The sequence below is a fragment of the Xiphophorus maculatus genome, chromosome 23 (genome assembly GCF_002775205.1).
Source record: "Xiphophorus maculatus strain JP 163 A chromosome 23, X_maculatus-5.0-male, whole genome shotgun sequence".
Taxonomy (NCBI): domain Eukaryota; kingdom Metazoa; phylum Chordata; class Actinopteri; order Cyprinodontiformes; family Poeciliidae; genus Xiphophorus; species Xiphophorus maculatus.
The window spans coordinates 385,452-408,533 of record NC_036465.1 but is presented as its reverse complement, the minus strand read 5'-3'; the positions used below and the strand labels follow the sequence as shown (position 1 = coordinate 408,533).

The 23,082-nt window shown below is 46.9% G+C and overlaps 1 protein-coding gene across 2 annotated transcripts; it reads left to right on the top strand.

Moving 5' to 3' along the window:
- Positions 1–1,624: 1,624 nt before the first annotated feature.
- LOC102234135 (choline transporter-like protein 1) lies at positions 1,625–22,609 on the top strand. Of its 2 annotated transcripts, none has more exons than XM_023328118.1 (16): positions 1,625–1,773; positions 5,645–5,734; positions 6,699–6,841; positions 10,080–10,216; positions 10,451–10,544; positions 10,618–10,787; positions 10,870–10,959; positions 11,031–11,191; positions 11,283–11,469; positions 12,063–12,231; positions 12,300–12,456; positions 12,537–12,620; positions 12,692–12,829; positions 13,097–13,333; positions 14,255–14,353; positions 19,711–22,609. In XM_023328118.1, the coding sequence occupies exons 1-16, from the start codon at positions 1,717–1,719 to the stop codon at positions 19,732–19,734; spliced, it is 2,037 nt and encodes a 678-aa protein (XP_023183886.1). In that variant the 5' UTR covers positions 1,625–1,716; the 3' UTR covers positions 19,735–22,609. The 2 variants fall into 2 exon arrangements, with proteins under 2 accessions (XP_023183886.1, XP_005812330.1); XM_005812273.3 differs by lacking the exon at positions 1,625–1,773 and adding an exon at positions 4,157–5,320.
- The last annotated feature ends 473 nt before the right edge of the window (positions 22,610–23,082 follow it).

The window sequence follows — 23,082 nt, the reverse complement described above, 5'->3', positions numbered from 1 at the left end:
TTCCGGATTATTGTTCTGTAATGTGGACCGGACTCACATCACCCCCGTGGTTCCGAGGAGAAGAACTGGACCGTCTGTGGGATGACATGAAGCTTTTCTCCATCAATCTTTCAGGATAAAACGACCTTTATTTTGAAAGGTCTTCCCGGGGCAGTTTCCGGTCAATAACAGCTAATTACTTCTTGTGTCGGACAGGTGGGTTACTCTCCACCTCAGACTTTCATAATAAGAGAAAGTCCAGCTGATGTTTCACAATAAAAGACTTTTCGCGGTGATGGACCACCGCCTCTCTCCAGAACCCGGTTGGAGGACGGGTTCTGGAGAGAGGCTGCGTATCAGCACCGGAACCACGACTGGACCTGGACTTCCTGTAAACGGCCTTCAGAAGTGATTAGAGAGAAACTGGATTAAGATAAAACAAACAAATTATCTTCATGACGAGGAATCAGATCTTTATTCATCCCATCCAGGAGAACGCAGAGTTCAGTTCGGTTCGGTTCGGTTCGGTTCCATTTAATTGGATGACTAACTGAAAATTCACTTAATTTTAATCTCAGAAATATGACTGAACTTTACTTAATTCAATCTGTAAACTAGTTTTAAATAAAAATGAACTGTAAATAACTTCAACTAATTTCCAACGGAATGTAAACTAGATAACTCTGAAACCAGCTAGTTAAATTTAAACTACATTTTTAGTTCACTTTACACTGTAAGACAACTAAACCTTCTTTGTTGTTGCGTTGCTGCGCTGCTTCCTTTTAGCTTCCTGCAGCCACAGCTCGTCATCAACAGCTTTTTATTTCTTGCTCTTGTTATTTCCATCTCTGCTCTCCACCAGTGAAACCAGTCCCTGAACTGGGATCAACCAGCAGATGTTAGAGTCCCGCCCCTCCCAGTCTGCTGCTGCTCTGATTGGTCGTCATCTGGTCGCATTGCCAACATCAGTCAATAGCAAACTGGATCAATGTTGCTCTTAAAACTTATTTCTTGATTGAGAAGTTTTTAAAAGTTTTAGTTTTTGAATCGCGATCGTTGCTTACAGAAATATTGGATGTAATTTCTCTCCTCAGAAATGGATCAGAACATCCAGTGGTTCCAGTGGTTTACCTGGACTACAACATCCAGAAGGCTTTGCTGCTCCTACTCAAAACTTCTATTCACACACGCAACCAAAGCGCCACCTTGTGGTCTGTCAGGCAAAAGTGTCTCTGAGTGAAGACACTGTCCTCAAATGCGGAGGACGAAGAGTGACAAGATGGCGACCGGATCTCACGTCTCCATGTGTCCCTCACGTCTCCATGTGTCCCTCACGTCTCCATGTGTCCCTCACGTCTCCAGATGAACCAGACACTCAGTATGAGGTGTTCAGGTTTGACACAACCAGCAGGAGGCACTGCTACACTCAAAGTGTGGGATTTCTGTCAGTCTTCTAGCGTTCATTTGCCACACACACACACACACACACACACACACACACACACACACACACACACACACACACACACACACACACACACACACACACACACACACACACACAGTGTTCAGCCTGGTACAACAGTCAACAACTAAACAAAAGCTCTGTTGTGTATCAGACCCACATCACTGTTGTTCTCAGTCTGACAGCAGCACCAGGATTCTGCTGGTGAATCACAACCACCAGAACCATTGGGTCCATCAGAGCCACCGGAACCATCCAAACCTGGATCCAGCATGGATTCGAAGCGGATCTCTTCAGCCTCTCAGCAGCAGGTCCGACTCAGACAAAAGGTGAAGTATTGAGAACAGATCTCTGTTTAACTGTTGTTATGTAGGTCTGCTTACTGCTGGTTCTATTGGGTTCTGTAGAGTTCTGTTGAGTTCTGCAGAGGGAATTGGTTCCTCTACTGAGTTTGAAGTCTGAAGGTTTAGCAGAAGCATAGCTGGTTCTGTCAGAACAGGAGTCGGATCAGATAAACAGTTCTGGGCAGACCCAGTCCAGGGGAACTCCTGATCCAACCTGAGCTGAATCAACCCGGTCCTCCTCTATTCTTGAGATTTCTGATTTCTCAGACGACAACCAACCGACTGACCGACCGATTGATCAACTGACCAGTTGACCAAGCAACCCACCAGTATTGCCATTTAGTTTATCATAACTGTGCCTTAAAGTACAGTTTATGGCACAGTTATGATATGATGGAGTTATGATATGTTACAGTAAAGCAGGCTTAAAGTTAAAAGATTATTTAAGTTTGTTTACAATTCGCTTAAACGTAATTTATTGTCAGTTTACAGTTGATTTATATCTAAACTAGTTTAGAATTTACCTAAAATGAATTTAATTAGCACACAGCTAGCGTAATACCTCAAGTTTGTTTTAAGTCAGACTAGTTATTGAAAGTTAGCTCAAAGTTAAGATGCAAGTTTAAGGGCCGTTGTGTAGTGCAGCAAGCGCTACACATGGTGACGCTACAGTCCTCCGTGGAGCCGTCCGGGGGTTTGATTCCCACCTTCAGACCTTTGCTGTCCATTTCCTGTCTGGTAACTATAAATAAAGGCTGCTAAAGCCAAAAAGGTTTAAGTTCAAAGTTGTTTTATTGTTTGTTTAGTAAGTTATATCGAGGACAGAGACTGATAGAATAATAAAACAAATCTGTAAGCTAGCTGCAAACTAGTTTACATTTAGCTTAAATATAAGCTTACAGCTAGCTGTTAGCTGGTTTACATTTAGCTTAAATATAGCTTACAGCTAGCTGTCAGCTGGTTTACATTTAGCTTAAATATAGCTTACAGCTAGCTGCAAGCTGGTTTACCTTTAGTTGATAGTCTATGAAATATATTAAAATTAGCTTGAAGATAGCGTAATTAGCTTTAAGTTAGTTTAAAATCGACTTAGACATATTTTACAGTAATTCTTTCTTTATTGGTTTTAGTTCTGAATTACTTGGTGGAGCAGTCTGGTCTGTGGTGAAGATCTGAATTGAAGGTAACAAACTGAAGTTGGTCCGATCTTCAACGGTTCTCCTGAGATGTAAGATCAGTAGATTAGTTCCCTTTACAAAGTTAGCTATCAAGATGTGTATGATTTATCCTGAGTTCAGTGAATGCCTCACAGCAGCTGATGTTTGTGTTAAATTATCTACCTGAGGTTCTCCTTACAGCTACTTCAAACACTGTCCTCAGTTACTACTGTGTGTGTGTGTGTGTGTGTGTGTGTGTGTGTGTGTGTGTGTGTGTGTGTGTGTGTGTGTGTGTGTGTGTGTGTGTGTGTACAGTGTGTGGTGCCTGGTGGAGGCCATGAACAGTGAGCTCTGTGTTGATTAAGAAGTAAAACAAAGACGTGACTTCTTTAAACGCTGCAGCAGTTCTCAGAGTCACTCAAAGCTGCATCTCTGGATCCTGTTGTGTGTTCTGGACCCGGCAGGTTGGCCCGGTCCGTCTGCGGCAGCACCAGGTGGGATCAGACCCCAGTGGTCTGTGTGTCTAAATCTGATCTGAAGGTCATTTAGTATCTCATCAAAACATCTCACATGCAGACAGAAGAACCTAACTTGGCTCCGATGTTCCCAGGAGCTGGCTTTTTAAAAAAGTAACGTTGGCCAATGAAAGATTCAACATGGCCGCCATGGTCATTAAGGAAAATTTATTGTAACACAAAATTTGCCAATTATTATCACTGCTGAATACTTATGCAATGAAGACATAACTTAAAACATAAAAATCATATTAACCGATACTTTTTTGATTTTTCAAAATGGCCGTCAAGGTTGTCATGGAAAATAAATTTCTGCACTAAAAACACAAATAGGTAAATGTGTTTGGTGTGAAATCATAGCCTACATATTTTGAATTATATAAATTTTATATATTTTCTTGTTTTTTTTTCTGTTGGACATTTTTCAAAATGATTGTAATGAAGAAGCTGTTGCCACAGGTGGGCACAGCTAACCAAAACGTTAGCTTCAGAAGCTAATGCTAACCATTACGAGTGTCGTTTATTTCCACCTCCTTCCTGTTGAGAACTGGAGTTAAACTCTCTCAACAAGCAGTTCTCCTTTTCTGATTTTACTTCATGTTGTAACCGAGATTTAAAATCAACAAGACGACATAAACTAAGCGATAGAAAACCAAACTGGTGACGCACTTCCATCTCACTCATGGTCCCACAGGGGAAACAAAAGCGGCAGTGCGGTTAAAGTTCAAGTTTATTCAAGTTATTAAAATGAGAAACATTTTATGACAACAATTAGTTTAAAATGACGTCTTGAAAAATGACCGTCATCCTGGGAAATATCAATCAATCAACTTTATTTTGAGTAGCACAATTTAGCTTCAAGGCAGTTCAAATTGCTTTACTTCATAAACACAAAAATAAAAAATCATAAGACAACACACAGTTGACAGCTGAGAAGCCAGTGACAAATATTACATGTTGATCAGACATCATCAATACACATCAGACATATTGATCAATGTTCCATTTATTGTGGTTCAAGAGCAACTCTGACCAGCTGGGTTTTAGTCTGGGTTTAGAGGAACTCAGGGTTTTGGCTGTTTTTCAGTTTTCTGGAAGTTTGTTCCAGATTTGTGGTGCATAGAAGTTGAATGTTGCTTCTCCATGAACAACAGCAGATCTGTAGTGGATTAAAGATCAAGTAAACAAACAGCCTGAGGGATGAGCATGAAAATGTTTATGCTTGTATCTATACTTGAATAATTTTTACAGTAAATGCTGATCTGTCAGGATTTTTATGCTGCAGGGTTCAGGGTTATGGCTCAGGTGTTAGTCCTGAACAGGTTTCATTTCTGGTGGGTTTGAAGGAAGCTGGGACATGTGGACACAGGTGGACCGGCGGGTTCTGCAGGGCCCCTGGGTTCGGGTAGTCGGTTCTCTTTGACCGTTAGAAAAGAACCAGGAGGTTCAGGACTCCACTGGTTCGACGAAAACAGCGCCACCCTGCAGTTACTGTCCGCTCAGTGGTCACAGCAGGTACTGCAGCTGCAGCGCCGCTCCGCACGGCCGCTCACTGCGCACGCGCAATGAGATGAATGGCCGCTGCACCTGTCAGTCCACCAGGATGTGTGGCGGACAAATCCTCGGCCGTTAATCCAAGCTCGGTTCGGTCATCGGAGAAGGCTCCCACCGTGGCATGCTGAGCGGACCGGAGCGCTCCGTCTGACCGTCCGGACCCAGCCTCCCCCGGGGCCGCCCGCCTCCTCACCCCGCCTGCAGAGCCTCAGACCCCCGCTGCTGCCGAGCTGAGGCTGCGTGAAGCTCCGTGAAGCTCCGGGCGCGTCCATCCTGACTGCAATGGGATGCTGCGGGAGCGCGGAGGTAAGCAGGCCCGGTCCGGTCCGGTCCGGTTCGCTCCGCTCCGGTGTGTGTTCTACTTTGTGGGCTGACACTGTAACGGGATGGAGACTGGTTCTGGGGCAGAAAGGCCCGATCCGAGCTGGGATTACGGCCAGCAGCTCCTTAATCCAATTACAGCATCTCGGTTACCGAGCCGTTACCGGGCCGCTGCTGGTCAACAACAGGCCCAACCGAATCCCCGCAGGGTTCGGGTTAATGGAGGAACCCAGCTGGCTGGGCCCGGCCCGGTCCGGTCCCACAGGCCCCGCTCAGCGCTCACTGTGACCGTTTTTGTGTCTGTTTCAGCGGACAAAGAGAGAATGGAGACCGCTGGAGGACCGGAGCTGCACCGACCTGCCCTGGTTCCTGCTCTTCACAGTCTTCTGCGTCGGCATGGTAACCACAGACAGACCATAATACCGCCGATTGAATACAGCCGCGATCAGTACCGTTACTGTTATACCGCTGTGATACAGCAGAGCCAACCAGACAGATGCTGCCTACAGAGTACTGTAGTACTCTAAATACTTCTGCAGTACTGCAGCTTTCCTGTAACATGACTGTAATAATCCACTGGTACTATAACTACTATAAAACTACTTTAATACATGACCATCAGGTGTGTACAGTGTGTTGGTAATTCAGGGTGTGGCACCACATTTACCTGTTCACATGGAGGAAGAACTTCAGGTGGATCTGTGGGTAGAAATGCGTGACGCCTCCAGGTGTATTTCTATAAAAGCAGCTTCATTCTGCAGGATGTGGTGCAACAGAAAAGTAGTTCCGTCTCCGTCTGACCCTGATGCTTCCTCAGAAACATTAATGATCCAAATCCATCTCAGTTTTTGTCACCAGCAGATTCTTTATCTGAATATCAACATCCGGTGACCCCCAAACATCTTCCTGACCCGTCCTTCACGGGCAGGACTGATGCTGCATTCAGGGACAGCAAAGAGCGCAGGTTTTTGCTGATACGGTTTTTAACACCTGAACCAGAATCTGTATTTACGACAATCATTCCACCCAGTGGAACCGAAGGTCCAACCGAGCCGTTACCGGGCCGCTGCTGGTCAACAACAGGCCCAACAGAACCCCCGCAGGGTTCAGGTTAATCCATCTGTCATGGAGATGCAGTCTGCTACACACCACAGCAGAATTTTACAGCGTCCAGATGGGTTCTGATTGGCTCACAGCTCCTCCCACTGAGCTCTGATTGGCTGGAGGTTTGACATAGATGATTCCAGTCAGTGTTGATGTTTGGTTGGGGTTCAGATCCATCAGATGGAGTGATGGAGTAATCTGATGAGGTTCTGATGTGGTTCTGGTACAGTTCTGATGAGGTTCTGATGGTGTTCTGCAGGGCAGCATCTGTGGCTTCACCATCGCCACTGGCGGCGCCGCTCGCCTCGTCTTCGGCTACGACAGCTACGGCAACACCTGCGGCCGGCGTAACGAGCGGATCGAAGGCGTGCAGCTGAGCGGGCTGGACCACACCGACAGGAAGTGAGTGTTCACTGAGCAGAACTGGAACCAGAACCAGAATGAGGAGTTCTGGATGGTCCGAGGTGCCATCGGTTCTGTTATGAGCCAACGTTCTGCTCAGCTCCCTGAAGGTGCAACCAGACTTTGACTAGACCAATCAATCTCCCCTCCACCATCGTGCTTCACAACTGCTAAGCGGTTCTGATCTGCTGAGTCTGGTTCTGTCCATCCTGGTTCTGTCCATCCTGGTTCTGTCCATCCTGGTTCTGTTCCATTACTCCTAGCTGCGGTATTCTTTCAACACGCTATTCAAGACACTCAGCTAAGAGCATGAGTGCTAACCTCAGTCTGGTGGCCATCTTGTTTCTAAACAAGAGGTTTTCTCTTTCAACCCTTCCAAGCTGCCATCTTGGTTCAGGGTCACAACCTTTGACCTATTAACTGAGGTCTATAGAATCTGAGCTGGAGCTCTGGGGTTTCTGATCATTTCTTTGACCTCTGACCTTGACGTCTGAGATGTTTTCCAGTGAGCAGAACTTCCTGCTGCTCTGCAGCCGACTGCAGAGTTTCATTGCTCCTCAGTACTGTGTAATCCTACAGTAATACTGCAGTAGTACTACAATGATACTACAGTAATACAGTAGCAGTGCTATCCACCTTATTCCTAGTCACCATGAGGATTTACATGATTTATGGGCGCAACTTCCGCCACTAACCGGAACCGCCATTTGTTTACATGGTAGCAATTCACTAACCGGCTTCCCACAGAGGTTTTATCCTGTAAAATATGTGGGAACAGCAGCTGTCAAAGCTTAAGTTGTGGCAATATTGTTTTACCGCTACCTACAGCTATTGCGGGGAGGGATGGGGACTTGAAGAAATGGCCGTAAATAACCCGCACTAGCATAGTTAGCTACCCATACTAGCATAGTTAGCTACCCGCACTAGCATAGTTAGCTACCCATACTAGCATAGTTAGCTACCCATACTAGCATAGTTAGCTACCCGCACTACCATAGTTAGCTACCCGCACTAGCATAGCTAGCTACCCGCACTAGCATAGTTAGCTACCCACACTAACATAGCTAGCTACCTGCACTAGCATAGTTAGCTACCCGCACTAGCATAGTTAGCTACCCATACTAGCATAGTTAGGTACCCATACTAGCATAGTTAGGTACCCATACTAGCATAGTTAGCTACCCATACTAGCATAGTTAGCTACCCATACTAGCATAGTTAGCTACCCGCACTACCATAGTTAGCTACCCATACTAGCATAGTTAGCTACCCATACTAGCATAGTTAGCTACCCATACTAGCATAGTTAGCTACCCGCACTAGCATAGTTAGCTACCCATACTAGCATAGTTAGCTACCCGTACTAGCATAGTTAGCTACCCATACTAGCATAGTTAGCTACCCATACTAGCATAGTTAGCTACCCGCACTAGCATAGTTAGCTACCCATACTAGCATAGTTAGCTACCCGCACTAGCACAGTTAGCTACCCGCACTAGCATAGTTAGCTACCCGCACTAGCATAGTTAGCTACCCGCACTAGCATAGTTAGCTAATTCACTGACTCAGTTGCAGATTCAGGTTTTCTTCCCTTGGTTTTTTTGTCCACACAATGAATTGAGCACATAAAGCATTTTGGGTTCTTCTGTTCAGGTTTAGACGTTTTAGCCAAATTCTTTTTGTTTTTGCTTTTGTTTTGGGAGCCGTTCAACACACACCTGTTGCTGCCACAAACTAAACTTGCTCTGATTATTAGAAGAGAACAATCGACAGTTACTGAGCTCCACAAAGGCATCTTAAGACACTTTCCATTGGCAACTTGTTCTCTATAACAGGTTAATGTGTGGTTCGGTTCGGTTCGGTTCTGGTCCAGTGGGGAGATTCTCCGTATTACGGTCTGAAGCGCAGCAGCTGCGGTTATTTCTCCAATCAGCGACACTCATCACCGGAGAACCTCGCGGTTCTGGTTCTGGGACTAAATAAACCCAGATATTTTATTTTGTCTTATAAATAAATGTTGCTGGCCCCAACATAATGATGAAGACTCAGATCATGAACTTTATTATTCTTTAAATTCAAACGAAAAATCAAATTCACCCCAAGCTAATATTATGTAGTTCTGGTGTTTTATTCTGTCGGCACAAACCTGCAGCTCAGATCTCTGAGCAGCTTCTCTGCTTTTCTCTTTATCACTGTCAGTTCTTCAGAGAAACGAGCTGCGCTGCTAATTCACCTTACAAAACTTAACGCTGTGTTCCTGTCGCTCCCTGTGACTAAACTTATAATTAGATCCTCTGTACTGAGCAGCTCTGATAGCAGACGGTGTGTCCGTGAACAAGTTTTACTAAATATTGTATCATAACCAAAAAGAGAGATGTAACTTTGAATATAGATTAGCAAAAAACCTACAAATTACAGTGAAATAGTGCTACTTCTGGTGGCGCCGGAAGTAAGACCCATAATGGTTTCCCCAGTTTCCCCAGTTTCCCCAGTAAGCCTCCCAGGAATAAGCTGGATAGTGTTAGTGTAGTGACTTACTATGTAATCTGGTGCTGTAAGGCTACAGAGTAATAAAGTAAGAAAGTAGTACTAGAGTATTACAATGTTGCTGTAGTATTACTGCAGTAGTATAACTGTAATACTGTGATATTACTATAGTATTACCATAGTATTTCTGTGATACTGTAGTATTACTTCAGCTCTGTGACAATAGCTTCAGTGTTGTGGCTCCTTCTGGCACTTGAACACACGGTGCATTCAAGGTCCTGTGGGAGTGTTTTATGCTGACAGATGGTGAAAGCTGTGACTCATCAGCAGAGCTGCTTATACACACACACACACACACACACACACACACACACACACACACACACACACACACACACACACACACACACACACACACACACACACAGTCTATTTTTACCTGCAGCTCCACCTGCAGGAGGCCGATCAGCTCAGGTCGATTTCCTGAGACGTTCAGGATGATGGATCTGTTGGACAGACAGCAGAAACAGACTGAGGACTGGAAGGACGTCTGAGGTCCAGTTCTGGATCTGGTCGCTGTGGTTCTGTCTGGTTCTGGTTATCCCACTCAGTTTTCCATTTCTTTCAATTTCTTTGTCTCTTTGTTTTCATGTCCACATTCTACTGGTTCTGTTGGTTCTGGTCCAACTGGTCAGAGAGGGTCACCTGTAGGGCGGTGCGTTCTCACCTGACTCTCTGCTGCCCTCTGCAGGTTCGTCTTCTTCCTGGATCCCTGCAACATCGACATCGTCCAGAGGAAAATCAAGTCCATGGCTCTGTGTGTGTCCCTGTGCCCCCCCGAGGAGCTGAAGACCCACCAGGACCTGAAGAGGTTCGCCATGACCAATGGTGAGCCAACCCGTGGCTACGCCCACCTGGCCACGCCCACCTGGCCACGCCCACCTGGGCCTCACCTTAAGCTGCAGCAGCTTCCTGTTCTGCAGGAACTGATCCTGGCTCAGTGTTTCCATGAGCCACAGCGTTTCTTCACTCGGTGCTGGAGCTGTGCTAACTGAGGGGAGATGATGGAGATGATGATGATCTTGATGATGATGATGATGAGCTCATCCTCCATGTTTGCAGGTTCGGAGCTTTGCTCCTATGAGTTGCCGGCTCATCGTTACCCGGCGCTACCGGAGCGACTCGCCAGGTGTCCCAAGCTTCCCGTCCCCCGCAGGTAGGTGGCGCTTTCTGCTATCTGCCCCTGATCTCTAACCTCTGACCCTTGACCTCTGACCTGTGTGTCCCAGCAAGCCGCTGCCGCTCTTCAACCGCTGCACGCCGGTGGACATGTCGTGCTACGCCAGGTTCGCCGAGGCGGTGGTGACCTTCGTGGGTGACAGCAGCGTCCTGCATCGCCTCATCGCCGGCGTCGCCGCCAGCAAAGAGATCATCGTCGGACTCTGTGTCCTCGCCTTAGGTAAGCACCGGCAGCCATGATGTCACTTCCTCCTTGCTGTGACGGTAGTTCCTGTAGCCTGACCGCTGTGTCCTGTTTCCAGCACTGTCCATGGTCCTCATGGTGATCATCCGCTACATCTCGGCCGTGCTGGTCTGGATCCTTACCTCGCTGGTGGTGCTGGGCTCCCTGGGTGAGGTCACTTCCTTTGTGCTGTGGGACAGGTGAGGTCACTTCCTGTGTGACGTTGTGTTTGTGTCTCAGCGGGGACCAGCGTCCTCTGGTGGTTCTACATCGACCACCGTCTGTATGCCAACGACACGTCCTCCAAGGACCCCAAGGAGACCAAACAGGAGGCACCGGAGGGGCAGCGTGACGGCGGCCAGGCGCTGCTGGTCTACGCCGCCGCCGCCACCATCTTCACCGTACGTACCGAACCAGAACCAGAAAATGCAGAGCCAGTGCTGTAGCTCTGAATGTCTCTGTGTGTGTGTGTGTGTGTGTGTGTGTGTACAGATCATCCTGCTGCTGCTGATGCTCTTCATGAGGAAGCGCGTGGCGCTCACCATCGCTCTGTTCCACGTCGCAGGAAAAGTCTTCATCCACCTGCCGCTGCTCACCCTGCAGCCCTTCATCACTTTCCTCGCCCTGCTCCTCTTCTGGGTCTACTGGATCCTGGTGCTGCTCTTCCTGGGAACCACCGGTTGGTCCTCACACACCTACGCACACAAACACATACACACTTCATTTCTTTAGCCTAAGCCAAAATTTTCCCTAAACCTTGAGTTTATAGCTAATCCTACCTTAAACTTAATTCACACCTTAGTTACTGACTACGGTGTGAATTAGTCACACCTTATTAAAACACACAGGATGTTTTCCTTTGGTTGTTCTTGGGAAAATGTCCTCACAACCACGGATGTCCTCGCAGTGTTGGTCATCTGGAGACAGTTCTCATAACTATAGCTAAACAAGTATACATACTCAACAAGTTTATATTACATTCCTGTCAGTAAATTACTTACATATATTAATAGAATACAGTAGAATAGAAGAAATGGACATGAAGAAAAATAAAACACCAACAAAATTAAAGAGCCAAGCTAGCCATGTTTCCATCAATGTTTTTTTAATGCGCATATTAGAGTATCATATTATAAACTGTTGATGGAAATGGCAAAATAACTCTCCATTAGACTCCGCCCCCTGCCTTCCTGCTGATCCTCAGAGGGATCACAGTGGCTGCCCCCTGCTGGCCAGAGCAGCAGCTAAGCGGTTTGTTGTGGTGCTGTGCAGGGAACCCGGAGCAGAACGAGGAGACGGGCTTGACGGAGTTCCGGCTGACGGGCTCGCTGCAGTACCTTACCTGGTACCACGCCGTGGGTCTGGTCTGGATCAGCGAGTTCATCCTGGCCTGCCAGCAGATGACTGTCGCTGGCGCCGTTGTCACCTACTACTTCACCAGGTGAGTGTGGCGGCTCGGTTCGCCTGCAAGTCCGGGTCCAAATGCCAATCAGAACCTTCTGTCTGCAGGGATAAGAACCGGCTGCCGGTGACGCCCATCCTGTCGTCGGTTCTGAGGCTGGTCCGGTACCACCTAGGAACCGTTGCTAAGGGGTCCTTCATCATCACGCTAGTGAAGATCCCCCGCCTCGTCCTGATGTACGTCCACAACCAGTTGAAAGGACGGGTATGCAATCCGCTTCGCCGCCGCCCGGATCTGGTTGAGCTCAGCGGGTTGCCGTGGTAACTGTGTCCTGTTGTCTCCAGGAGAACGTGTGCGCCCGCTGCCTGCTGAAGTCCTGCATCTGCTGCCTGTGGTGTTTGGAGAAGTGCCTCAACTACTTGAACCAGGTAACGGACCGCCCTACCCCCGCGCGCAGGTTCTGGCAACGCCACCCTCACTGCCGTTATTTGTTTCCCAGAATGCATACGCAGCCACTGCCATCAACAGTACCAGTTTCTGCACGTCGGCCCGGGATGCCTTCGTCATCCTGGTAGAGAACGCGCTGCGGGTCGCCACCATCAACGCCGTGGGAGACTTTGTGCTCTTCCTGGGGAAGGTGAGGCGTTTGGTCCGAACGGATCAGAGGCATATCCTGGAGGGCCGGGATCCCGCATGTTTCAGTTCTCTCCCTGCAGGTAGTAAAACCTCCTCTGCAGGTCAATGTTCTTCTAATGAGCCATCATTGGATCCAGCTGCTTTAAACCAGGGATCGAATTAAAACATGCAGGATGCCGGCCCTCCACAACTCACTTTGCTCACCACCGTCTTAGAGAGACATGGTGTCACGACAACAGCTTTGCTTCAGGATGTCATGTCTCCTCAGGTTCTGATCATGACGTGCACGGCATTCGCCGGCGTCCTGCTCCTCAACTACCAGCGGGACTACGCCGAGTGGCTGCTGCCGCTCATCATCGTCTGCCTCTTCGCCTTCCTGGTGGCCCACTGCTTCCTGTCCATCTTCGAGATCGTGGTGGACGTCCTGTTCCTGTGCTTCGCCATTGACACCAAGTACAACGATGGCAGCCCTGGGAAGGAGTTCTTCATGGACAAAGCTCTGATGGTGAGCTTAGTCACATCTAGCTAAGCTCCCGCTAGGTAGAAGAAAACAGGGCATTTTAGAAATGGTTTGGGGATATTTCATTTTACTTATTGACTTCAAAGAGAAAGAAAAAACCCATAACACCCAAACTTACCGGGCTATCATTGACCAAAACACTCAATGGGTTGAGGTTTTAATAGGCTGAACTCCATGGTTAGCTTTAAGCTACCAGCCTGCTCTGTTCGGAACTGATATAAACACCATAAAAATAAAAAAAAATCCCATAAAATAATTATCTTCAGCTATTTGTACTGCCCGGCCATCAGAACTGAGAACTGAGAAAAGAAATGGCGCTAGCTAACCAGTGTTTGGAACCAGGAGTTAGCTCCTCGGCTAGCGGCTGCAGTGGGTTTGGCTTGCAGGCTCTGAGTCTCCAGCTCCACATCAGGCTAGCGATAGCATCCAGCGGTGGTAAAAGCTGCATTTCTCAGCGTTGGTCGGTGGCGTTTGGCTAGCGGTCTGCTGTCGGGGAACCTGCAACCACAAGGGTCTTTCTACAGAAACTCTGAATAAACCTGGATTCAGGTTTATTCCTTCATCCAATCAAATTGTACTAAGTGTGACATCACAGAGTTTCCTTCCTGTCCCTGCAGTGCATTGTGGGACCAGTAGTTGTAATAACAATTTATATTCAGAACAAGTCACTGAACCAGAACAGCAAGAGATCAAACAACGAAGGCTTCTTTGACATCCACACTCCCATTGGTTCCCAATAATAAGCCACGGCCCTTTGATGTTTTTATCCAATCAGGTAACGGTAGGTCTGATCAGGTTCGATTCAGGTTTTATGTTTTTGAGGTTCCCACTTTGTCCTGTAAATGTTTCCTTGTTGCCCCGCCCCCACGGTGACCTCACCTGTCTCTTATGTCTCCACCCTTGCAGGAGTTCGTGGAGAGCAGTCGGCGGCTGGAGCGCGCGGGCGGACGTGGGCGGAGCCGGGTGAAAGAGGCGGCGTCGGAGGGGGCAGAGATGAAGCCCATGGTGAGTGATCGCGGTGCTGGAGGGGGCGTGGCCAGGCGGAACAGCTCGTCCGCGTTGGGGGCGGGGCCACACTGGGGCGAGGGCGGGGAGTGGGAGGAACTTCAGGAGTTCCAGGTGTATTGCCTGCTGGTGGGGGTGCTGGTGGACTGGGTGCTGGCAGAGCAGAGTGACCTGGTCCTCTGCCTCAGCGAAGACGTCGTCCTCTTCCTCTGCGTCTGCCTGCCCACCTCCACCCTCTTCCTGGTCGTCAGCCTGCTGCACGCGCCAAGCCCCGCCCCCTTTGCCGAGTCCGCCTCCAAGTCAGCCGCCATCACCGCTGCGTGCTAACAACAGACTAACTCTGGATGAACACTAGTGCATGCTTCATCACCTCCATCATCATCATCATCATCATCACGCTGCTGCTTGAACTATTTATGTTTCCTTCTTTTTTACTTTTGTACTTTTTTATGGAGAATATTTTTATAAAAATCTTCCAGCAGCTCTGTGTTTGAGTCTCTGTTCCACCTCGATTTGGTCGCCATGTTGCTTTCAACCCGACCAGGACTCAGCAGGCAGAACACCTGAGGTCACTTCCTGTTGCTGACCTCCTGCTCCACAGCAGAGGAGACTTAAGACATGAACTTGAACCCAGATCACTCACCCTCAGAACTGAAATCTGATCAGAACCAGAACCAGAACCACCTTTAAATTGACTTTTAATATTTTAATATATACATAAAATCATTGGAAACTTGTTGCCTGCTGGGTCCTCCAGGAATCAACACATAACGAGCTGAGAGTTAACGAGCTAAGTGTTAACGAGCTGAGTGTTAACGAGCTGAGTGTTAGCGAGCTAAGTGTTAACTAGCTGAGAGTTAACGAGCTGAGAGTTAACGAGCTGAGACTTAACGAGCTGAGAGTTAACGAGCTGAGAGTTAACGAGCTGAGACTTAACGAGCTGAGACTTAACGAGCTGAGACTTAACGAGCTGAGAGTTAACGAGCTGAGAGTTAACGAGCTAAGTGTTAACGAGCTGAGTGTTAACGAGCTGAGACTTAACGAGCTGAGAATGAACGAGCCGAGAGTTAACGAGCTAAGTGTTAGCGAGCTAAGTGTTAACTAGCTGAGAGTTAACGAGCTGAGTGTTAACAAGCTGAGAGTTAACGAGCTGATACTTAACGAGCTGAGAGTTAACGAGCCAAGTGTTAACGAGCTAAATGTTAACGAGCTGAGAGTTAACGAGCTGAGACTTAACGAGCTGAGAGTTAACGAGCTAAGTGTTAGCGAGCTAAGTGTTAACTAGCTGAGAGTTAACGAGCTGAGAGTTAACGAGCTAAGTGTTAACGAGCTAAATGTTAACGAGCTGAGAGTTAACGAGCTGAGAGTTAACGAGCTAAGTGTTAACGAGCTGAGAGTTAACGAGCTGAGAGTTAACGAGCTGAGAATGAACGAGCTGAGAGTTAACGAGCTGAGAGTTAACGAGCTAAGTGTTAACGAGCTAAATGTTAACGAGCTGAGTGTTAACGAGCTGAGACTTAACGAGCTGAGAGTTAACGAGCTAAGTGTTAACGAGCTGAGAATGAACGAGCTGAGAGTTAACGAGCTGAGACTTAACGAGCTGAGAGTTAACGAGCTAAGTGTTAACGAGCTGAGAATGAACGAGCTGAGAGTTAACGAGCTGAGAATTAACGAGCTGAGAATTAACGAGCTGAGTGTTAACGAGCTAAGAGTTAACGAGCTAAGTGTTAACGAGCTGAGAGTTAACGAGCTAAGAGTTAACGAGCTAAGAGTTAACGAGCTAAGTGTTAACGAGCTGAGTGTTAACGAGCTAAGAGTTAACGAGCTGAGTGTTAACGAGCTAAGAGTTAACGAGATGAGTGTTAACGAGCCGAGTGTTAACGAGCTGAGCGTTAAATAGCTGAGAGTTAACGAGCTGAGTGTTAACGAGCTGAGTGTTAACGAGCCGAGTGTTAACGAGCTAAGTGTTAACGAGATGAGTGTTAACGAGCCGAGTGTTAACGAGCTGAGCGTTAAATAGCTGAGAGTTAACGAGCCGAGTGTTAACGAGCTAAGTGTTAACGAGATGAGTGTTAACGAGCTGAGAGTTAACGAGCTAAGTGTTAACGAGCTGAGAGTTAACGAGCTGAGAGTTAACGAGCTAAGTGTTAACGAGCTGAGAGTTAACGAGCTGAGAGTTAACGAGCTGAGACTTAACGAGCTGAGAGTTAACGAGCTAAGTGTTAGCGAGCTAAGTGTTAACTAGCTGAGAGTTAACGAGCTGAGAGTTAACGAGCTAAGTGTTAACGAGCTGAGTGTTAGCGAGCTGAGAGTTAACCAGCTAAGTGTTAACGAGCTGAGTGTTAACGAGCTGAGAATGAACGAACTGAGTGTTAGCGAGCTAAGTGTTAACTAGCTGAGAGTTAACGAGCTGAGAGTTAACGAGCTAAGTGTTAACGAGCTGAGAGTTAACGAGCTGAGAGTTAACGAGCTGAGAGTTAACGAGCTGAGTGTTAACGAGCCGAGTGTTAACGAGCTGAGCGTTAAATAGCTGAGAGTTAACGAGCTAAGAGTTAACGAGCTAAGAGTTAACGAGCTGAGCGTTAATAGCTGAGAGTTAACGAGCTAAGTGTTAACGAGCTAAGAGTTAACGAGCTAAGTGTTAACGAGCTGAGAGTTAACGAGCTGAGCGTTAGCGAGCTAAGAGTTAATGAGCTAAGAGTTAACGAGCTGAGAATGAACGAGCTGAGCGTTAGCGAGCTAAGAGTTAACGAGCTGAGTGTTAACGAGCCGAGTGTTAACGAGCCGAGTGTTAACGAGCTGAGCGTTAAATAGCTGAGAATTAAAGAGCTAAGAGTTAACGAGCTGAGACTTAACGAGCTGAGAGTTAACGAGCTAAGTGTTAACGAGCTGAGAATGAACGAGCTGAGAGTTAACGAGCTGAGAATTAACGAGCTGAGAATTAACGAGCTGAGTGTTAACGAGCTAAGAGTTAACGAGCTAAGTGTTAACGAGCTGAGAGTTAACGAGCTAAGAGTTAACGAGCTAAGAGTTAACGAGCTAAGTGTTAACGAGCTGAGTGTTAACGAGCTAAGAGTTAACGAGCTGAGTGTTAACGAGCTAAGAGTTAACGAGATGAGTGTTAACGAGCCGAGTGTTAACGAGCTGAGCGTTAAATAGCTGAGAGTTAACGAGCTGAGTGTTAACGAGCTGAGTGTTAACGAGCCGAGTGTTAACGAGCTAAGTGTTAACGAGATGAGTGTTAACGAGCCGAGTGTTAACGAGCTGAGCGTTAAATAGCTGAGAGTTAACGAGCCGAGTGTTAACGAGCTAAGTGTTAACGAGATGAGTGTTAACGAGCTGAGAGTTAACGAGCTAAGTGTTAACGAGCTGAGAGTTAACGAGCTGAGAGTTAACGAGCTAAGTGTTAACGAGCTGAGAGTTAACGAGCTGAGAGTTAACGAGCTGAGACTTAACGAGCTGAGAGTTAACGAGCTAAGTGTTAGCGAGCTAAGTGTTAACTAGCTGAGAGTTAACGAGCTGAGAGTTAACGAGCTAAGTGTTAACGAGCTGAGTGTTAGCGAGCTGAGAGTTAACCAGCTAAGTGTTAACGAGCTGAGTGTTAACGAGCTGAGAATGAACGAACTGAGTGTTAGCGAGCTAAGTGTTAACTAGCTGAGAGTTAACGAGCTGAGAGTTAACGAGCTAAGTGTTAACGAGCTGAGAGTTAACGAGCTGAGAGTTAACGAGCTGAGAGTTAACGAGCTGAGTGTTAACGAGCCGAGTGTTAACGAGCTGAGCGTTAAATAGCTGAGAGTTAACGAGCTAAGAGTTAACGAGCTAAGAGTTAACGAGCTGAGCGTTAATAGCTGAGAGTTAACGAGCTAAGTGTTAACGAGCTAAGAGTTAACGAGCTAAGTGTTAACGAGCTGAGAGTTAACGAGCTGAGCGTTAGCGAGCTAAGAGTTAATGAGCTAAGAGTTAACGAGCTGAGAATGAACGAGCTGAGCGTTAGCGAGCTAAGAGTTAACGAGCTGAGTGTTAACGAGCCGAGTGTTAACGAGCCGAGTGTTAACGAGCTGAGCGTTAAATAGCTGAGAATTAAAGAGCTAAGAGTTAACGAGCTGAGAATGAACGAGCTGAGCATTAGCGAGCTAAGAGTTAACGAGCTAAGAGTTAACGAGCTGAGTGTCAACGAGCTGAGAGTTAACGAGCTAAGAGTTAACGAGCTAAGAGTTAACGAGCTGAGAGTTAACGAGCTAAGCGTTAACGAGCTGAGTGTTAACGAGCTGAGAATGAACGAACTGAGTGTTAGCGAGCTAAGTGTTAACTAGCTGAGAGTTAACGAGCTGAGAGTTAACGAGCTAAGTGTTAACGAGCTGAGAGTTAACGAGCTGAGAGTTAACGAGCTGAGTGTTAACGAGCCGAGTGTTAACGAGCTGAGCGTTAAATAGCTGAGAGTTAACGAGCTAAGAGTTAACGAGCTAAGAGTTAACGAGCTGAGCGTTAATAGCTGAGAGTTAACGAGCTAAGTGTTAACGAGCTAAGAGTTAACGAGCTAAGTGTTAACGAGCTGAGAGTTAACGAGCTGAGAATGAACGAGCTGAGCGTTAGCGAGCTAAGAGTTAACGAGCTAAGTGTTAACGAGCTGAGAGTTAACGAGCTAAGAGTTAACGAGCTAAGTGTTAACGAACTGAGCGTTAGCGAGCTAAGAGTTAACAAGCTAAGTGTTAACGAGCTGAGAGTTAAAGAGCTAAGAGTTAACGAGCTGAGAATGAACGAGCTGAGCGTTAGCGAGCTAAGAGTTAACGAGCTAAGAGTTAACGAGCTGAGAATGAACGAGCTGAGCGTTAGCGAGCTAAGAGTTAACGAGCTGAGTGTTAACGAGCCGAGTGTTAACGAGCCGAGTGTTAACGAGCTGAGCGTTAAATAGCTGAGAATTAAAGAGCTAAGAGTTAACGAGCTGAGAATGAACGAGCTGAGCGTTAGCGAGCTAAGAGTTAACGAGCTAAGAGTTAACGAGCTGAGTGTCAACGAGCTGAGAGTTAACGAGCTAAGAGTTAACGAGCTGAGAGTTAACGAGCTAAGTGTTAACGAGCTAAGTGTTAACGAGCTAAGAGTTAACGAGCTAAGTGTTAACGAGCTAAGAGTTAACGAGCTAAGTGTTAGCGAGCTAAGAGTTAACGAGCTGAGCGTTAAATAGCTCAGAGTTAACGAACTGGTTAACCTCAATAACGAGATTCTTAACAAGCTGGTTAATTAATTAATTAACATGTTGCTTTACCAGTTGGTTAATGAGCTCATTAATCTGCTAGCCAACTGATGAGCTCGTTCAGCTGCAGACAGGAAGTTAACCATCTCCACATTTCCTGTTTCAGGCTCCAGGGACGAGTTCGGCTTGACCAAACTGGGACTTGTTGCAGAGACATTCCAGAAGTTTATTTTTAGTGTAACATGTTTACTATGGTTTCACTCCAGGGAAAACGATGATATTTTAATACGAAACTGGAAACAACGTAACAACGTAACCAAGCACTTTATCTGGAAGCGGCTGATGCATTTTTTCGTAGTGATGTCCGTTTTTATAAAACTCAGATCCTAACGCCGTCCGGACTCTTCGCTAACCTCTCTGCTCTGTGGGCGGAGCCGGCCCACATGGAAGGGGCGGGGCCTGCGGACAGGTGGAGCAGCAGCCGATTATGCCCTCAGAGAGTGGAGTCGGGGCTGCTGCGTGCTGTCGCCATGGAAACCACGTCCCGGGGCGGGGTGAGGTCATGTGACCGGCGAGGACGCCGTCGCTTCACCGTGGTGGGCGGAGCTTCCTGCAGCCGCGGCGGCAGCAATAACACCGGAACCACCAGTCTTCCTGCTTCTCTTCATCCGCTGCCCGACCTGACCCGACCCTCTTCTGGTTCTGGACCGGTGGGCCCGGCCCGGTTCTAGACCCGCCCAGTGTGACCCGCCCAGTGCGACCCGATTCTGGTTCTGTTAGACGTTGTCAGACTGTTTGTAGCGTCGATTTGTAATGGCCTGAATCTCTTTCAGAAATACTTTGACCTTCGACCCGAGTCCTAGCGCCCAGCTGGCTCGGCCTCTTACTGGGAGCAAACCAGTCCACGAGACGGAACTCAGAGCGGTTCTGGCATCGGTTCTTTGGACCTTTACTCCATCAGAGGCGCTCCGAGTCGGTCCGGTTCCCTCTGGAGGCGGAGCCTGGTCAAGCCCCACCTCTGAGGCCTTTTCCCATCATGCACCTGAGCGGGTAGCCTGCAGGGGGAGCCGCTGAGCCGCTAATTGCACTAAAGATGGAGTTCCTGCCGCGCTGGCCGGACGGAGTTCGTAGATCAGATTCACCTGAACGCATCGTGACCGCTGTTGCCGGGCAGATTAGCTTCAGGAGCTGAGCAGTTTCACTCCAACACCAACAGGAACAGGTCGGTACCGGCCGGTTTCTTCCCATGAAGAACCACGCAGAGGCCAGCATAATTTCAAAATAAAACAGGAAGTCATCATGACAGGGTTTCTACACTTTCGGTTTCTACACAATAAAAGTCAGAAAAATGTTTGAGTTTCTACACTTTCATCTAAAATATAATAAAATAAATATTTAATATTTAGTTTTTAGTGGTTTTGGTTTTTATTGCTGTTCTAATCTGGACCAGCGGTTCTGATCCGGGTCGCCTATAGAGACCACATAATCTGTTAAATCTGCTCTTCTATTAATAAAACATTTCAAACATGAAAACCTGATTCCCTTCCTGGTCTGAGGAGCCGCTAATAAAACCAACATGGAAACATTTTGAAACGGAAAGCAAAAGGAACCCAGTCATGATCAGAACATCAGGGTTCAGGAAGGAACCGGTTCTGATCCAAAAACCAGAAAAAAGGCCACACAACGTTTCTGTTGGAGGAAAACTCTTCAGCCTCCATCCGACCAATCACAGCACAGGCTCCGCCCACTGAAGATGAGCGAGGCTCAGAGAGGTTCCGGTTCTGGAGTCAAACATCCAAAGAACTAACTGTTCTGCCTGGAAACCATCCGAACCGAACCGGACCGGACCGACTAGATCCGGACCCGGTGCTGATGGGTCCGGATCGGTTCGGACCACCTGGATCTGACCGGCAGCCTGGAGTCCAGGTGCAGCTTCCGGTTTCTGTTCGGAGTTCCGGACCGGAACGTCTCCGAGCCTCGCCGCCATTTTTTATCAGACTGTTTGTAGCTGAAGCAGCTGAATCGCGTCCAGTTGCCCCACAATCAGGTTGCCATTTGTAAAGTTGCTGCAAAAAAAAGAACAGCAATGATTTGGTTTGGTGTGTTCAGCCTGTCACAGAGAACGTGTCGGTTTCACCACGTCATTCATAGTTAGTTTCTTGGTTGATTCTTCAATGTTTTTCACCAAATATTGATTCATTATCATCTGAATTGTTTTCTGAACCAGCAGGATGTTGATCCAGAAACTGAGAGGAAAAGAATCGATGATGGAGAAAAACGACTTGGGTGACGAAAACCCAGCCTTTATTTTGATATGTCACTTCCTCTTAATGACAAGCCAATTTGCATATTAACTAATATTTCTCTATGAGCAAAAGAAACAGCAATAAAATGATAAACTAATGACAAAAAATAAATAATCATAGAAGCTAAACAGCATCATGTAAAATGGATTTTTTGAGCTTTGAATCTTGTTATGCTCCATCATCAGAAACATTCCTGGATTCTTTCATGGATGTTTGAGAAATACGTTAATCTCCATGGCAACCATTCAGCTGCAAAAGCGCCTGGTTGGACCTAGCCCCGCCTTCGAGGCACAGCTCCTCCTCTGAGCTGCAGGTTCACTCAGCTCTAAATTTAGCGAGCTAGCTAAGTAGTTAGCTTGCTAACCAAATATTTAGCTTGAGCTAGATAGCAAGTTAAATATTTAGCTTGTGAATTAAATATTCAATATGAATCTGACATTTATAAAAACAGGAACATGATGAAAATATGACTGAAAAATGAACCACATTGATTTCTTTATGACAAGACGAAGCAAATTATTGCTGTTAATTTTCTTACTGTAACTTCACAAACGGCACTCTAAGCCCAGCAGCCTGGTTGCCCAGCAACCTGGTTGCCCAGCAGCAGCCTGGTTGACCTGGTTGCAGGTTGACTCCAGGTGTGATTATTTTTCTGGTTTGTAACTGAAGAACTTCTTGCTTTTGTTTCTCTGTTGGTTTTTATATCATTTCTTATGTCTCTTTGTTTTATAAGAAAATAATTAAAATCAGAATTTCAGACGGTTTGTGGTCTTTGTTCAGAAACACACCTGACTCAGGTAACTGGCTCACTAGCGCCACCATGTGGACAGGGGGTGATTTAAGGCCGGCAGCTTCCAGAGAGTGACACCTGCTGGCTGGAGGAGGAAACAACAGGAAGTATTTCTGCTGCACGGTCTCCGAACAGACGATGTTTATAATAACAGAGTTTATTTATGATGTTTTACTCGGTTATTTAAGGTTTGGATAAATCTATGATGGAAGTGAGAAGGTCAGGAAAGAAATATTGAACTGATGATGGAAACCAAGCGATCAGAGAATCCAGAGCCTGCTGCTGGCAGAGCTCCGTCTGTCCTCCATCTTCCTGCTTCACCCTGAAGCTCCGCCCCTCTGCTGCAACATTTCATCACCTTAGCAAACTAATTAAGTTGATAAGAAAATCTACGTAGGGTTTTCCTGAAGTGTCAGAAGAACTGAGATTTTTCTAATCCCTG

Excerpts from the sequence above, each read along its gene's own strand:
- LOC102234135 (XM_023328118.1), top strand. The coding sequence starts at position 1,717 with ATGGATTCGAAGCGGATCTCTTCAGCCTCTCAGCAGCAGGTCCGACTC. Across the intron at positions 6,842-10,079 it reads CTGGACCACACCGACAGGAA|GTTCGTCTTCTTCCTGGATC; the intron begins GTGAGTGTTCAC and ends TGCCCTCTGCAG. Across the intron at positions 12,457-12,536 it reads ACAACCAGTTGAAAGGACGG|GAGAACGTGTGCGCCCGCTG; the intron begins GTATGCAATCCG and ends TGTTGTCTCCAG.